This window comes from Dendroctonus ponderosae, unplaced genomic scaffold, assembly GCF_020466585.1.
Source record: "Dendroctonus ponderosae isolate FM_Combo_2020 unplaced genomic scaffold, Dpon_F_20191213v2 Dpon_F_20191213_1, whole genome shotgun sequence".
NCBI classification, from domain to species: Eukaryota; Metazoa; Arthropoda; class Insecta; order Coleoptera; family Curculionidae; genus Dendroctonus; species Dendroctonus ponderosae.
This window is the reverse complement of record NW_026017110.1, coordinates 57684496-57702499: the sequence shown is the minus strand read 5'-3', so window position 1 is coordinate 57702499 and position 18004 is coordinate 57684496. Positions and strand designations below refer to the sequence as shown.

The following is an 18004-nucleotide window of genomic DNA, read 5'->3' as shown; positions in this document are numbered from 1 at the left end:
GATGCCTTGTATTATACTTCCTGAAAATAAAGAATCGCCCGTTCACCCTCGCATAAAAAACTCCTGGTAATTTAGTTTTCCTAGCAATAGACACGCGTCACTCGTTTAGGACCGCAGAGAGTTTCGGCTCAAGTTTCACTGTTTTATTGACCCCAGGTCATAAAAAAGTGGTACATGCATCTAATTGTTTTCGATTTAACCGGCACCAACTAGCAGGTATGTGTGCAAAAATTGCCAAACTGCGTTAAAAATAGTGCAAGAATTTCATAATTTACCACCTGAAAAAAGGCTCTTGAAGACTGGGAAAGAACAGCTCCGCATCGGCAGCATCAATTAACACTTGAAAATAAGGGCTGTTAAATACGTATTGAAGTTGGTCTGGTTCAATGAGATCAGAGATCGGCCCTTAGGCACGAGGTGCCATCATGCTTCCATAATGTTTTAATCGATTGGGAATTGAAACTTGAAATAATCTCAAGTTTTCCTTCGCGTTTTATTAGGATCGGCACGCAAAGAACTTAAACTAAAATGAAAACCAAGCCCAATACTTTGGTATGCCGGTTGCAATGTTTGAATCTTCTGCGATTATTTTTCGGTTACGCCATTGAAATGATTGAAATTCAGTGCAAGAAAACAAGAGCCTGCTAGGCAGACTTTTGATAAGCCCATATAATACACAGACTGGCACTGCAGTTATTAATACTGCGTCGGAAAACAAGAATATAATTAGATAACTATCAATTTTTGTTCCAAATCCCATCCGAAGATACATGCGTTGAATTTGCCATTTTTGTACTAAATTCAGCAATAACGTTTAGAAGCTTTCCAAAAAAGTGAATTTTACGGAAATACATTTTTAATCGCCAAACCCTTAAGAAGCTTTAACTTTCTGGTTAAGCTGCAAGCTTTCAATGGAATTATAAACGTTTGTGCTACTTAACCAGTTGTCTATTCTAATTTCGCATAGAAAACGTGGTTTTTAGAGAGTAAGTGACCGACATCGTTCGAAAACAATAAGGTCATCCATGCACCCTCAAATCAAATAATATTCGTGTATCGATTTTTACTATCTTGACATATAAGCACATTATCTGGAATAAGGGCGGCCCCGTTGAGGGACCTCGACTTTATGAATCAGAACACATCGAAAGATTGCGGGAGGGGTAGTTTTGTTATAATAGCACTGTGCAAATCTGCGGCTTTTAATTTTTAGGGCCGTCACCCTCAACCCAAAATTGGTTTAGAAGGGTGAATAATCTTTCGCTCTTGTCGACGGCATGTCACACTTACGTCTGATGACTTCTCATCCGATTTGGCGCGACCACCGATGTTTAAACGCCTCATCCTAATTTAACTCACTCGTATGTTTCGATCGACCGGTTTTGTTGATTTTACTTTTAATTATATGCCTTCTCTTAAATTTTACTTTTATTGAGCGCAGTACAGAATATAATAAGTGGGGATGCATTCACTCGAATTAATATCTATTAACATAACGCTCACACATAATTTGAGCCCTGAAGAAGACCTCAATATAGGTTGAAACGTCGACAGATAATTAAAAAGTTACGTTTTCATTATTGTTTCACACCTGCTATCTTTTGAACTTAATTTTATTTTGCTTTATCGTCTACTCGGTAACTCAGTTAACTATTTACAATGTAAAAATTATTTACAAAAATAATTTTCATGTCATTTGAAACAGGGAAACTGATGTTTTGTTTATTTAAAAGCTGGAAAGTCTTCCGGATGTTAATAGGTTTTCCAGCAGAAATAGGCAAAAGTCGACAAATAAAGCAAGCTGGTAAGTCTCAATAGTCGCAGTTTCAGTCTTAGAGCATAATAAAAAGAAAGCTATAAATTACGGTGTAGATATTTGCTCGTTTTTTTTTATTAATTTTTTTCTGCCCCGTACAGGGATTTTCACTATACTTTGAATTTTTTTATTCTCGATCGACCTGCAAAAGTTGTTAAAAATGTACAGAAACAGTTAAAAAATACCCAAGAAACTTTACTGCTGTTTGTGTGTATTTATGAGCCACCAGATGTTTTTTTACTGTACTGAATCTATTTTCAGTTCAGGAAATGGACATTTAAAAATTAACTTTCTTTACAGTTTTTTTTACTTTACACTTTTCCACTCAACTTTTCGCAGTTGCAGTTTGAATTTTATTTTAGAATTTAGTTCATTATACTGTATAGAAAATAGGAAATTTGTCGTTTTCATTTTCTACTATACTGTGAACAGAGTGCGAAATTTCGATTGATCGATCAGGGAGTAAGCAGGGATCAGAAAATTAACCGAAATGAACCAAAAATTTACGATCCTCTGTTTGTCTTTCAGTTATAAGCCAAATGCGATGTTTTTGCGGTTGAAATTATAATCATTATTATTTTGAAATTAGACGAAAACTAGTCTACTTTCTGCCGGCATTTTCTTGAGTAGAATAAAACTAATCAGCACTCAATGAAACGTGTTTTTCTTAAAAGTAAATCGTAGTATCTATCACATGAATAAATGGCGCAATGTTGCAATTTTTAGCTATATTTTACTTCGAAACAGTTAAGCTTTTAGGCCGTACGCATTCCTTCCTGACGTTGCGCAAGTATGAGTGAAAGTTCTACGAAAAATGTGGAAAAAAACACGAAAAACTCATATTTTCCGTATAGAAAATGAAATTTATAAACGGAAACTTTTTTCGGAAAACGGTTTTATTTTGTAATTATCCTTAGAATTGAACATAAACAATGTCTCAAAGTAAATTCTTCTAAAGGGCAAATTTTGAAAAAAATAAGCAAATTTTGATTTTGCCAATGAACTTGTACGACTTGTATGAATAGTACAAAAGAATAGGAGAGAACGCAAAAATGTTATTACTAGTTGGAATAAGCAATAAAAAAACGGTTTGTCAAAAATGTAGTTTCATCGATTTCTGTTGTGTTGTGTGTACCTTCACTCCGTCTTTAGACAAAACGTAGGCAAATAACTGGTGGAACCGGAAAATGCACAATTTTGAAATCTGATCTATTAGAAAACCTCAGTTTCCATCAAAATGATGACAACAATTCCACCGTGACCATCTACAAAACAGCCACATTTCAGACGTGTTGTACATCAGCCTGAAGGCCAGAACATCAAAAAGGTTGAGAAATCCAATTGATTTTGATATTCAAATAATGTTTGCTGTGTGTATGTCCAGTGCGAGGGCGTGATTATTCGTTAGGCAATGTTCACGAGGCATCACCATCGCTCTGATGAAGCTGATTCTCTCGGCTGTGAAAAGCCAAATGTATGCGGTCAGTTGGGCACATCAGCATACAAAATGTCTGACAGCATTTAACACTTTCCACGAAGGTCTGATGGGTGTACTGACAGTTAAAACACTTCGATTCGTCTAGAATTAAAATATTTTTGATGGGGATCATCTCCGGTAAATTATGAGATTTTCGCTCCTGATACTACAGTTCTATTTTCATACACAGGATGGCTCACGGTGGTTCAAGACGTTTGTAATAAATACTCAAAATGACCATCGTTCACTCAAAGATGCAGTTGAAGCTTTGATTATCTCACTGGCATCAAGCAAGTGATCACATTGGTATCCTGTATAATTTTCGTTTTCAATTGCCCCCCACAAGTTGAAATCTAGTGGCGTGAGATTGGGTGATCTAGCAGGCCAATCCCAATGATTCAAACGGCATCTACAGATCCGTACATCTAATAGATAACAACAGGTGCGATAGCTTCTATAGCTCACAACTGGCTTTAGTATCTCAAGATATCTTTCGGCATTTAGCGATTGGTCATCAATCTGATTTTTTCATCTTTCAGTAGATTGAACGTTGAAGCTGAACTTTTCTTGAAATCCCGATTCCTTCACATGTGGATCTTGATCAGCCCGAAAATGCTCGTTCTTTCTATGGCAAATTAGCACTCTGGAAAATTTGGCTTCATCCGCCCTAATTATTTCCTTTAGAAAGTTAGGCTCCTTGGATCCAGCTCAATATTCTTTCACAAAATTCGACTCGATGTTGGTAATATTCCGGTTTTAAGGCTTTAAGGCATAAATTTAAAAGTACTTCTCTGGGTGCATGCCACGATTACCAAAGTTTCCTTGAACAGGCACGATTTATGCCAAAATCATCTTCTGAACTTCTAGTAGAAGCTTGAAGAAGCTCACCAAAAAATTTGTTCTTCCTCTGTATGTTTTTCTCCTGTAGTGGCATGAGTAGTTCTTTGATTGTTCTCAATGCATTAATCTGCAGTTTATTAGTTGGCTCTGTACGCCCATGCGTTGATAGATGTTATCAATAGTGAAATGGTGATAAACTGGCCCCCCAACCTCGGGAATTTCGATATTATTGTACTTATTTATTAGGCAAAACCTGGACTGGGAAGCCGAGATCATGTAAATTGATATCTTATCTGCAGCCAACCCTTGGTCCGTTTGTTAGTTGGGGTCTCCCTGTGACCGAGTGATAATTTGATTTATTTCAGAATCTAAGGTGTTAGTTCTATATTTCTGTTCGTAACATTCGAAAAAACTGCTTGATTTTAGACGTATTGCTTTGTAGAATCGATTAAGGTCTATTCAATTTAGTCTATTAATGACATTGATTTTTAGATGAACTATTTGGTGAAAAAAAATCTCATACTATTTACTACTATTTACTAAGACGAGCTGAAAAAAAAATGGATTTTGTTTTTGCGAACGTAAACCATTTTTTGACATGCACATAGACAGAAGTTCAGTTTGATCGTGTTTCTCTGATTCTACAGTTTAGTTTTTAATTTGCCTCAATAAAGTGTGTTATTTTCGTGCTGGTAAACTTGCAGTCAAACTATGAAGAAAATAGGCGAAAAAAATGAGGAACTCATTCAATATCTTAGTGATATGTTGAAAATATGAGCAAAATGAACCGCTGTTCGCCCTCACAATATTGCTAAGGCATTTTTGATTTCCCGAAAATAACACACATACAAATAGAAAATGTATCGGTAAATTGAAATGAACTTAAAAAAATTCGCCACAAACAATTTGATAAAAGACACACGTTAATAACATCAAATTGATGTCCAAGACTCTGGGTGGACAAGTTTTTTTTTTTTTGTTGTTGCTGTTGATTCACCTAATCTTAGATTAACAAGCACCCTAAATATAACCTAAATTACTACGGTTTGTTAACTATAATATTCCCAGCGGTCCATCACAGGTTTTCGCATGGTTTCGCGCACTAAACTGTTGTGGCTAACCCGCACTATACTCTGCTTTTTCACGATTCATTTCACGTTAATGTTCACAAGCTCAAACGGTTTAGTCCTTTTCAGCCTCCTCACTGTGTTCTGGCTATCTAGCAGTTGAAGTACTTCAACATTCGGATGGTTGTGGAGTCTCTCTTCATGTCTCCTGGCTGCTATCGCTATTTCTTCTTTGACTGTCCGCACTTGTAGCTCACGATGCAGATCCTCATTCCGAACGTACCAGGGTGCATTAATGATGTTCCTTAGTAGCCGGTTCTGGAGTACTTGTAGGCAATTGTAATTGCTTCGTTTGGTACAACCTGGAACACTTGTAGGCAATTGTAATTGCTTCGTTTGGTACAACCTGGAACACTTGTAGGCAATTGTAATTGCTTCGTTTGGTACAACCCCATACCGGAAGGCCATATGTCCACACTGGTTTAAGGACTTGTTGGTAAACCAGTAGTTTGTTTTTAATGGAAAGCTGCGAACCTCTTCCCAGCAGGCAATACATGCTTTGTATTTGAGTTTTAATTGTTCAGTCTTCCTTTTAACGTGAACTTTCCAACTAAGCTTGGCATCAAGGTAAAGTCCTAAATATTTAGTAGTTTCTTTGCGAGGAATTATATTGTTATTTAACTTCACCGCAAGATGATTTATTTTTCTATTTGTAAAATTGATGTGAACAGACTTATTTTCATTTAATTTAATACGCCACTGTGCGGTCCAAACGTCTATGGCGTTTATTGCATATTGAAAATTGGCAGTTGTCTCTTCTATAGAATTTCCTACTGCTAGAACTGCAGTATCATCAGCAAATGTTGCTAGTTCTATGTTATCTGTTAAAGGTATGTCGCAAGTATATAATAGCACTGGTCCAAGCACACTGCCCTGGGGGACTCCAGCTTTTATCAATTTCAACTCCGAGTATGCGTTCCCTTGTTTGATTCTGAAGGTTCGATGATTTAAATATGATTCCAATAGCTGTGCATACGACAATGGAAAGAGTACCTTTAGTTTCTTGATGATGCCATCATGCCAAACTTTATCAAACGCCTGGGCGACGTCTAGAAAAACGGCGGAGCATATCTTCTTCTTTTCTAGGCACTCTTCTATTACTTCTGTTATTCTATGTACTTGATCGACTGTAGAATGTTTATTGCGAAAGCCAAACTGATGGTCAGGAACCATTTGTCCCTCATCAATAAGATTTAGCTTCGTTTACAGTTTTGCCGGGTTTTGGCATCATAATTACATCTGCCGTTTTCCACAAGATAGGAACGTGTTTTAATTTAAATGGGTAATTTTAATAATCCCTTTTTTGGGAGTTGTTTGAGAATGTCTCCCGTAAACTAAATCATAGCCTGGAGATTTTTTGGAATTTATGTTTGCTTTTATTTCTCTAATTACTTCTTTTGGTGTAACTAAGTTTATTTCTGAGTTTTTTTGTGTTATTTCTATTTGAGGACTACTACTATTTGAGGACTATTTGAAAAATACTTTCTAGGTATGTGGCAAATAAAGCAGCCTTTTGCTTGTTGTCTCTAGCCCAGGGGCCACTTTCTTCTCGAATTGGAGGTATTGGTTTTATTTGTCGGTTTAATCTCCTGGTGGCTTTCCAGAGTGAATAATCTGAGCTCTGATCATCAGTTAGTTCCCTCAGGTACTTGTTTATTGACTCATTTTTAATTTCTTGAATTTCTCTTTTTAGTTGTTGGGCAGGTTATTTAGTAAGGTTTTGTTTTCTCTCGTTCTGGATTTTTGCCACTCTTTTCTAGCTCTCCTCTTCTCTTTAATAAGTTCTCGTATTTCCTTGGGGTAGTTTATTCCAGCGTTTCTTCTCCTTATTTCTGGGGTGTTGTTCCATGCTGCTTGCTGAACATCATTAATGAATTTTCTTGATTCAAATTCTAAATGATCTACTGACTTGATAAGCACATTCAACTTAATTCTTTCGTTAATTTCCAGTTTAAAACTTTCCCAGTCAGTTTTTTTATTTGTTGGGGTGGACAAGTAATGGAGAAAAACGACAATTATTGCGTCACTGCCAAAAAGTTTGGGGCAAACTGTAGCAAATGTGTTGGGTCTGTGCCTGCCGCCATAAAGTACAGGGTGTCCCAATTAATGCTTCTGTGTAGTACGCAATTTAATTACCGGTGTTTATCACCCGGTATAACAGAAGCGATTTGAAAGCCAGAGTTTTGCAGTTTGAATAAATTCTTCGTTTTGGTTAATTTCAGCTTATCTGTCTATTTAATTCTGTGAATTTCGGCTGTTGTTGCGCGTTACATGTGATGGTATTTTATGTCTGTTATGATATTGTTTACCCACATAAAAATGGAAGAACTTTAGCAAGTTTAAAATGAATGAAATCCAATTTACTGCATGTTTCAGAAAAACCGAATGCCAATTACCGATGTGACAGATTCCGGTTCACCACTGGCAATTTGCTTAAAGCTGCTTTGGCCTATAGAAAATATTAGACACATATTTGAGGGTGACAACCATTGATTTGGCTTTTACACCCCATAAAAAACGTCACGTCCATGATTACACACATATCCAGTGGGGGATGTCATTGTTTTCCTTAAATTAACTTTCCTATTGTTTAGTGACGGTCAACTAGGGTGTTCGGTTTTGCTACTTAGTTTATCGGCTCGCCAAGTATATTAATTTCCATTTTATCTTCAGTAATTGAAATCGAGCGAATTTTTTTGCCTTCGTGCTGCTATTCAAATTGCTTGAGCGTTTAATGCCGATTTCAGGATGGGATGAAAATTTTCAACAGTTATTTGGGGTGCAAAAGGCTAGATTATCTATATACCGTTGGGAAAAGCACAGACAGGCTTCGACTGCGTTACGATTGCTATAAATCCTTGCTAATAGCTCGACAACAATGGCATTGCTAGTCGTCGTGCGGTTTTAGCGGTACGCCTTTTCAATGTAGTCCACCCACATGCTACGTTTACCTAAAACTGTGCCAACTTATATTATTTATTATTGGTAGCTACTTGTACTCAATTTTTTTCTCAATCGATTTTTTTTTCACTTTCACTTTTTCACCCAGTTGGACCAGTTTCTGAACTCAGTTCCCACTCACATACATATTGCAAAGGCTTCTTGCAATATCAGAACTTTTTGAATAATCTAAAGGGCGATTGAAAAAAAGGGCTGACTTTTTCTGAATGTTGATTTCGATCTCATCTGAGATAGAAATCAACAACAACTCGATCTGAGAGCGAAATCAACAATCAAAGATCAATCAAATCTTTAGGAGTCATGCATTTTACACTTTTTTCGCGTCTGTATTTGGGCAAAGGCGCGGTGGCAACTAGGAATTGTTTGTCCAGAATACTGTTATTTGTTTTCAATTAATTTAGATACTTTGCGTAAATATCTGAATAACACCGACTGAATTTTTCTATGGAAACTTCAATTTTCGTAAAACTTTAGGATTGAATGATGCAAAATGTTTAAGATTCAATTCATTTTTTAAACTAGTATTTAGACAATTGTGCGAAATAAAGTTGAAGCTCAAGCTCACATAAGACGGTTCAGTGGATCTAAGTGAAGATGAACTGATGTCGTCATCACAAAATGTGCGTACGTGGCAGTTTCCATGTTTCCACATCAATGATTTTCCGCTTCGTTGCCCCCAACCCGATATAAATACTGCACAAGAAGACCTTAAGATCATTATTAACACAAACGTTCTACTGCAAACTACCTCAAGATGTATCAAGTTCTGCCACTCATTTGTGTATTTAGCTCCGCTTTTTCCACTCTTCCTGTGGAAATGTGGTGTCTCATTTTGAGGCTACTGGATGCCGAGTCATTGTTGGCGGCAGCAAGAAGTTCTCCGTTGTTCGATCGAGTTGTCAAAGGAGACCCAGTTTTGAAGAAGACCCTTCAAGCCGCTATCCAAATAGAACAGCAAGAAATTATGGAACAGCTTACCAGGCCAGGAATGGCTGCCAGCATTAGCAGAGATGAACATGCAATGCTGTTTGGTAGTAATAGACAGAAAGTTGTAACAATTGCCAAAAGCAAGCATTCGCTTAGGCAAGTAAAGGCGTACTATAAGAAAAAGGAGAGCTCAGGATGTAAATCCAGGACCACAACGACGAATACTGCAAGGTTTAATCCATATAGAATATAGGGTTGTGTGTAAAAAATATTATATTGACAAATAAAAATTAATTTTAGCAAAGATTATAATTGTATTTCTTATGCGAAACTTGAGTGATGTTTGTTCCAAAATTCCAAAGCTACCACTTCGTTCCTTTGTTACCCTAATTATTAAATGGTGATATATAGAGACAATGCGAAAATGTATTTACGGACCATTAAAAAGTGATTAAAATAAGGAAAAATTGGCATCAGTGAACCATATCATAAAAATAGTTTTCTAATCAATTTAAAGAGGACATATTCAATACCGAACTACCTTTTGCAAGACTCTTGTAAAAATATTGGTTTCGCAGGACATGGTCTTGCTTACAATTGCGCTCAAGAGAATTAACGCAAATTTTAGACCACCTGTATATAAAACTGATATCTGTTTGATTGTTTGCCATGAGTAAATTTTCAATGTTTTGGTTCTTCTGTTTTTCGTAACTTTTTCGGCCAAAGATAAGCATTTCAGACTTTTTTATGCTGAATTAAATGTTAGTTCTCGGATCAGTATTTTGCTCGATTTTTATGACATTTTGAGCGCTTTCTGGATCTATTCTGTAGATAGAGGCAGATCCACACTCAAGTCATGCCATAATATGTGGATGCTTCTCTTTGTTCGGACCATTAAATGCGACGAAACTTTTAATTGTTGTAGTTGATTTTCACACGAGCTCTCGGATTAGATTTAATTAATTAATACGTAATTTTTCTTTTCGAATGCTTCGTATTTCAGTGGGCTACCAATCAAACATCGGGCCATTTCAAAATAGTACTTATTCTTATTATTAAGTTGAAATTGTATTTTCAACTGTTATAAAAATTGTAGAAATTATCGACAAAAATGTTTCAAACATTTTTTCTGATACTCTCCAAGTGAGCCAATTTGAATCACACTGTATATAAGAAACCGACGATTTGCAAAAAAACGGGACAAAAGTGATCAAAGTAGAACCAGTTCGTTCACGTACAGTTCACTAATGAATTTCATTGAACGAATTAAATAGGGAAAACCTATTCACCGGTGTTACAAGAGATAAAACTAAGGCCATGACACAAAGTGAAAGAGTCGAGGATGGACCTGAAGTAGATAATAGGCGACCATAGCATGCGGGCACAATGGTGACCAGCCAGAATACAATTTCAACAATGCATTTGTTTATCCCGACCGTTATCTTTGTAATGAAAGTGCAAGACAATACATTTATTGTCACACCAGCACGACTCTTCGCGCCTTGAACTTACACGAGCGATGCTGAAGTTTAATATTTGGTCCGAGTTCTGGCAGGAAATAACACTAGACTTCCATCCATTTATCAGTCAATAAACGGCAATGATTCGAGCTATTCTGGAAATCGATTTTTTATGATTTGCATACCGGAGTGCCACATTGTTAACTACTCGTACCACTAAATGGCTGTATTTTTGCTCATACCGATTTTAGTTGCCGCAGTTTGTTCAAGGTATTTTCAACGTGGAATTACGGGTTTTCCCATTTTCCTTAGTCTATAATGTTGTTTGAATTATTTCAAAGTGGAGGTTAAAGAGATTGAAGATCTTAATTTAGGTGATTTAAGTTCTTCTGGATGGACTGAACGTGTTTTTGAAATGTTTAGTTCATAAATTGACAGAATTATAAAAATGTTTTAAAGTCACTATTAAAATGATATAAGATTTTTGAGTCGTTACGATGAAATATAAATTATTGCACTGTGTAAGTACTTCTGAACGGTCGGGGGCTGCATGTTTAAGCCCAACTGGAGTCTGTTCTTAAAAAATCCCGATTGTTTTAAGTTAAAATCGCCGATTGTTTACGTCAGGGGATCGAGGTGGGCTATTTTCATCCACCTCTTCCAATTGATCTGTATTGAATCGTTATACTTATGTAATATTGGGCTCAACTGAGGCGGAGCCCTTTTATGGGCATGGATCATCTGTTTGGGAGAGTTTCTAACTAAACTTCGGCTTTTAACCGAAGCGGCAGCACAAATCGGAACCAGCAAAAATTAGTGAACCAATTTCATTTGATTCATCGAGACATTTGAGGCTAAAAATGAAAACAAATTGCCTGGGTTTTGGCCCAAAATTGATGTTTAAGCCCAACTGGAGCCTGTTTTTCAAAAATCCCGATTGTTTAGATCAGGTGATCGAGGTGGCCTAGCTACTGTTCCATTTCGTCCAATGGATTGTTTTTTAATCATTTCATGTAATATTCCACTAACGAGCTTCTTCATTTATGGCCATTATAAAATGTTATTCAGTTATTATTAAAGCGAATTCCGATTTTTACTGTCGTCATTACAGTCATGTAACAGAAAGTATTGTATTATGCCAGGGGGGCTGCAGCCCCATGCCCCCTGGATTCGCCACTGAGTTAAAATAAGAAAGTGAATATTGATTTCCTGTTTATTTTATTGCTGGTTGTACCGGGTGGTACAAAATTGACTTTGTAAGTTGCATAAAAATAAAATTTACTTCTAGAAAACGTTAGCTCTTGAAGAGACATTTTCAAGATGTTTTATGAAAAATCGTGTTTAGATAAAACTTCTGATGGAGTAGTTCTCAAGTAATTTAAACTTTCTTCTAATCAATAGCATGTTTGCAACTCGACAAAAAATCATTTGAATCGCACTTAATCCTGATTTTTTCCGACGAAGCAAATATTGACAAAAACAATCGTTTTTACACAACTGCCCCATTTGTTTGGAAAAATCATAACTTCCAAGCATGTAATTTCTGATCACGAAATTTTCACAGTAGGTCGAAGACACTTGAATTGTGCGTACTTAGTAAATGTAGGCCCAAGAATGCAGAATTTTGCGCCATTGCATCCTGTGCTCGGAAAATTGTTAACTTATAATCAATACCAATTTGCAACTTGAACCTTTCACAGTCAAAACACTGAATCGAATTTATTAATTTCTAAATTATTGCTCAGCACAGCAACAACCTCTGAAGGTGTACTTTTCCCTCACTCTTCTCATACAGAAAACTGTTGTTGTGAAGTTAAGCAGCTCTAAGATAAATTCGTAATGATTTATTAGGTTAATATATTGCGGCATAGAAATAATTTATTGGGTATTCCAAATAATCTTTTTGTATTGAATTATGATTCTGCAATGTGTTGTTTGGATGACTAAGAGCGTCCAACAATATGCACTTTTTAGGGAAGCAAAAGTTCCCTTTTCTGGGTTATAAATCGCATCATATACAACAGTAAACTGCGGGGCATATTATATGCGAGCGTAATGCAATATAAGTGTTACACCCAGGGAGATATGGAAATCAAATAAAGTGCCAAATGGGCTTTTATTCCTTTTTTGCCCGCCGTACAACGTATGGTGATATTTTCCGATTATATTCGACATTTAAAAAGATGTTCCACCGTATGACTTTTACCTCTGAGCCCCGAAAGGTCACTAGGGGTTAATTGATACTGTTTACGACACTAAAGGGATAGCTTATCCCTTAATAATACTACGCATAACCTTTCCGTAGGTCAAACCATCTGTTTATTGATGAAAAACGACAATGCGAGAAATGAAAAACAATTAATTGTAGTTGCAAAATTTTAAATGCTAATGATTTGAAACATGTATGTCAAGCTCTTGTAAAGGGAACCCGATGCCAATAATTGTATTGTAATTGTTTTTGTTATTTTACATAGTAAGAAGGAAAATTTGGGGATTTGCTATAGAGTTTGCTATAGAAAACGCTCATATATTTTGAATTTTTAATATTCTGTTGTGAATTATGTCATATATTAATATCAGTTCAATGCTTAATTTTTTTAGGACATATTTGTGCAGATTTAGACTCCTTTCTTATTTTAAATACGCTCTGTTTACTTCTTCAGGAACAAACATGGACAATTTGGTATACAACTCTTATAGACGATGTTCCCGATGTAACTTACCCACAATCCAAATAAAAAAAGTCAAAACAACCGGAATTTTAAATCAAAAATCTTATAGATACTTAGATGGTTGGATAAAAATATGCATGAATTTAATTAGTCAATAGACCTGTTGAATGCACAAAAACCGCAATAGACTTTTCAGTATAAAATGTATCTTTGTGTGTATGAATTTTAAAAAATTACTTCTAATTTATGAAAGCAAATAAATTTAGTTTGAAACGTTTATAAAATTATATTCTGGAGAATCTCTGAAAATGTGTTCTCGCACCTCCTTACCCCTGCAGCTTTTAAAACGATCTTTGAATGCCAATAAGAATCAAATTACCGACAATAAACTGTTACAAATCCAGACCTTCTGTCGTAATCGTGCAGCTGTTAAGTTTGTTACCTAGAATGTAGACATAATTTTTTAAATTGCTTAACGAATTTTCCGCTCGCTTTAAGAAATCGGATACATTATATTCGAGATCCGCATGAAATGACTTCTCCGCCTCTCAAAATTTACAAAAGTGAAGAAAGGGCCAATAATAAGCTCAAATAAATCCCTTTAGTCCAGATGTTAGCCGTTCCCAATATTCAGATCTGTTTAGAATGTTTGTGGGCGTGTGCCTTACGTGATTTAGATTTATTGATGAAACGGTTTTACATGGTTTGACAAAGTTTTTAAAGCAAAACCAGAAGCGATTTAAAAGTTCCATTTCAAAAAGACATCTGGGATTAAATGAAATTCAAAACCAATAAGCCAAGGAGTTAAAAAGCCCTAAAAGCTAACCCCTTTGCTCATTCACTTTTTAAAGCTGGTTTTAGTGGCTGTAAAAGGAAAAAGTTACGCCAAATTGCTTTTATTATTCTCATCAGGGGTTCAAAGAGTACAGTACAATCCAGCTAGCATCCTGCGATTTTAAGTAAATATTACTTGAAATATCGAAGGACGAGTTTAGAAAACTTCTCTAATTGCGTCAATACAGGGTGATTCAGCACTATGGGGGCCAAACTTCTAGGGATTGTGTGCGATCTCATTGTTCTGAATCACCCTGTAGATAACGGAAATGTTCGTGCATTAACAATTGTGTTTTATTGTTCCAGATGCGTGCGGCTTGAGTGATGTGGCTCATATAGAGTCAATGCAAGAGAAGTCACAGTGTGCCCTTGAAGAATATTGTAGATCGCAGTACCCGAATCAACCTACTCGATTTGGCAAGTTGCTTCTGAGATTACCTAGTTTAAGAACCGTCAGCTCAGCAGTTATAGAACAATTGTTTTTCGTTCGACTGGTCGGAAAAACTCCCATAGAAACTCTAATAAGAGACATGCTTTTATCTGGTAGTTCATTCTCGTGGCCGTATATGTGATATTTAAAATTGTACTAGTTCTGCTAGTCAACATTTATTATCTGTTAATGTTGTCTGTTATTTGTGAATTAAAAAGACAATCGTCTTCGGGTGGCTGAAGAGCCCTAGTGTGATTCGGAGGCTCACATATCAGAAATGACAGTTGTTAGAACTATGTTATATCAAATTGCCAAATATAGACCGACTGGGTAATACTCAGAGTGAAATTAATGTTCCTTTCTTATCACAATGAAATTATATTAGGATATTGTCGAAAATTTACTCTATTCCATTTAGCAGTATGAACAAAATATCATCCAATGCTTTCTACTAATCATTGCGGATTAAAAAAATGCTTTCGTTATTCAAACTGCATTATAGAGCCAAAGCCAAATGTACGCTACCTTTCAATTCAGTTCGTTTTTAAAATATAAAAAGCTGCAATTAATATTGATATAAACAATAACATAATATACAAATTTTGAGCAGCATTACATTTACTTCATACGTACACTGAGCTAAGCACATGATTTAGTTAAATTTTCGACAACATTTATACAGGGTCTTCCTCAACTAATGTGACGAAATTCACTGGTACATTAAAGCAAAAATATTGCATTTCAGGCAAATTTTTCTTATCAAATCAAAGTTGTCGTTTTTTTTATTACATTCTTAACCAGTTTTACTGCTATAAAAATATTATATCCTAATAATTGCTCAACCTAAACGCCTATCACTTCAATACGTTGATTAACCGTTAACGTTTAATAAATAATTTTCATATTGAAAAAATACCAATTGTTTCGGAAGTCTTTGGCCGCATTTAAGAGTTGCTTGTGCATAAACGTGTCTTGTGCTTAACCATATCGCGCTTTTCTTTATTCATTAAAATGTAGAATTTCAAATATTTCATGTCGCACTTAACCAGATTGACTAAAAGATGTTTTATCCATGGCCCACAAGTTCTGAAAAATCACTAGATATTTTAATGTAAAATACCGCGAAAACGGTGAGAAATATCGACGTGGCCCAAGAAATATTTTTTGTTTACGAAATATCGCAGAACGAGTGAACACAATAGCAATATTTGATTTTGATATTTTAAATTAATCCAAACTATTACAGCTAGCGCTCTCTGGAAACTACAAAGTAAGAAATAGGAAATTTGGATTCCTCTATCTAGAAAACCGTCAAACCCAATTTTTTTAGTAGTAGTAAAACTGGTTACGAAACTGTAAAAAAATTTATTTACACTTTGACACATTTTACCACGGACAACACGGTAATAATTTAGCGCAAATAATGTCAGTGAATTTCGTCACATTAGTTGAGAACCACCCTGTATATGTGGGGATATAAATATTTGTATAAACTGTAAATAGGTAGTCCCATGCCAGAAAATGTCTGGTTTGTTAGAATAAGACAACACCTTTAATTGCGACTTTGTGACAACGATTTTCGAGTTGTATCTGATTTTTAAAAGACATCATTTCTCGTATGATTATTATTTATTTATAGTGACAGTGTGTGTAGTTCGTTAAAATACAATACTTTAGCTGTGAATCAAAAATGTTGAGGCATCCTGCCCTATTATAGATTGAATTGTGAAAACTTGTTCTTTCAATACGCAGTAGTTATTAATTACCGCTCTGGTGGATGCCTCAGTTCACTCAGTTACCTTATCATTTCCCTAGTTGAGGTAATTAGAATGTGCACTGTATTTTATTTTTCACGAATTAATTTTGCTGCAAAATCTCCCCTAACATTCTAATTATCTTAATTTATTTTGTATATATGTTTATTATTGTTGTTATATTCTTGCTATATTGTTGTTCTATAGATAACAGAGGACTATATACATTTGTCTATCGGTGGCCAGTGGTTTTCTTAAATCCTTAAGTCTATCTTTGTCGTACTTTTGTAAAATAAAACTTCACAATTTTTACTGTGTATGTACTTATATAAATATTGTTTCGTTTTTCACATCGATTTTTATGCACGTTAATCTTTGCGTTTGTTTGTTTTTTTTGTATAATCTTTTTGATCACGTATACACGATATTTGTAAGATTTTTTTACTTGTGTTTGTACCTACATTTAAAGTGATTATGGTAATTATTCAATTAGATATAGTGCAATCCCGATCAAAATATGAAACTCTTTGTTTAAACCAGATTATTTTCAAACTAGTAAATGTAAAGTCTGAAGCATTTAGAAATTCTGTGAAACAGTGCCAAATAGCATTAATTGGTGCCACACGGAAATTTATTTAATTATTTTATATTTGGTAATCTAAAAATATGTACATAGCATAAATATTCAACAAAATAGTACCTAAATAAAATAATTGTATTTATATTTGCTGGTGTTTTATTTAATTGCGTTAAACAGCTCAACGTGACAACTGAGCTTTTCAGTACATATTATGCGATTTTTTGCTCAATAATTTCTCGAAAATATATATTTTTTAATATCTTGGTTATTAGTGAAGTTAATTCAGGTAAGATTTTATTTTTACAACAGTCGAAAATTCGGGGTACAAGTCCCTACAAATTTTGACTGAGTCACTATAGTTCTAAAGTATTACTGAATAAATATGTTTTCTAAGTCAAAATTGGAAAAACGAATTATTTGACCAGTTTTGCTCTAGAAATTGCGAAAACCATTTATCTGTTTCTCCAATGCGAAAACTATTTGCGATGTATTGTCGAACACCCTGTACATACATACTGTCGTACAAAGCAGAATGAATAAACTGCCGGATCGATTTGGTTTTTATTCAGGCCCTTTAACATTTTGTGTCCTTGTAATTTAATTATTTCTCAATCTTTTCAGTCCTTTTGCGCTTCTGGCCTTACTAATACCAGCTATTGTTACAAAACTTGCTGAAAAAGGTGCAATTCTCGAACACATTATTTTTTTAATTCGTATTATTTTATGTAAAAAATTTTTTAGCTGCTACTTTTCCAAAATCATTAAGTCGAAACTGGAAATATGAAAGATGGGACCAGTATGACTCTAGAAACCGCTATAAATATTTATCTGTTTCTTCAATAAAAAAATCCTCACCGGCACCCGGTTTTAAAATGTATTTGCGACGGGTTTTTGAACACCCTGTACATAATATTTTAGCGTACAGCATTTTAGGAATTATAAACCGAAGGAATTCGATTTGTGGACCTTTAGTTTTTCAGTTTTTTTATTTAATAAAAACATTGTTGATATAACGGTTGAAGAAATAGAACTTACTTAATTCAATTAATTAGTTAATTAATATAGCGAAAATGTTTTTGCGTCTGTTATAAATGTTACAAATTAACACATACACGTAAAGCACGTT

General features: G+C 35.0%; 1 protein-coding gene and 1 long non-coding RNA gene across 3 annotated transcripts in view; one reads left to right on the top strand and one right to left on the bottom strand.

Moving 5' to 3' along the window:
• The window catches only part of LOC109537949 (steroid receptor seven-up, isoforms B/C), a 57464-nt gene extending 40728 nt beyond the window's left edge, over window positions 1-16736 (top strand). For both annotated transcript variants that reach the window (XM_019904944.2, XM_019904945.2), the window contains one exon: window positions 14421-16736. In XM_019904944.2, coding sequence (XP_019760503.1) covers window positions 14421-14686 — 266 coding nt within the window. In that variant the 3' untranslated portion in view covers window positions 14687-16736. The remainder of the gene's footprint in view (window positions 1-14420) is intronic.
• LOC125503359 lies at window positions 4656-5999 on the bottom strand. Its single transcript, XR_007280769.1, has 2 exons — window positions 5651-5999; window positions 4656-5606 (listed from the first exon to the last, which is right to left on the bottom strand). It is a non-coding gene; the product is annotated as an uncharacterized LOC125503359 (long non-coding RNA).
• Window positions 16737-18004: the final 1268 nt, after the last annotated feature.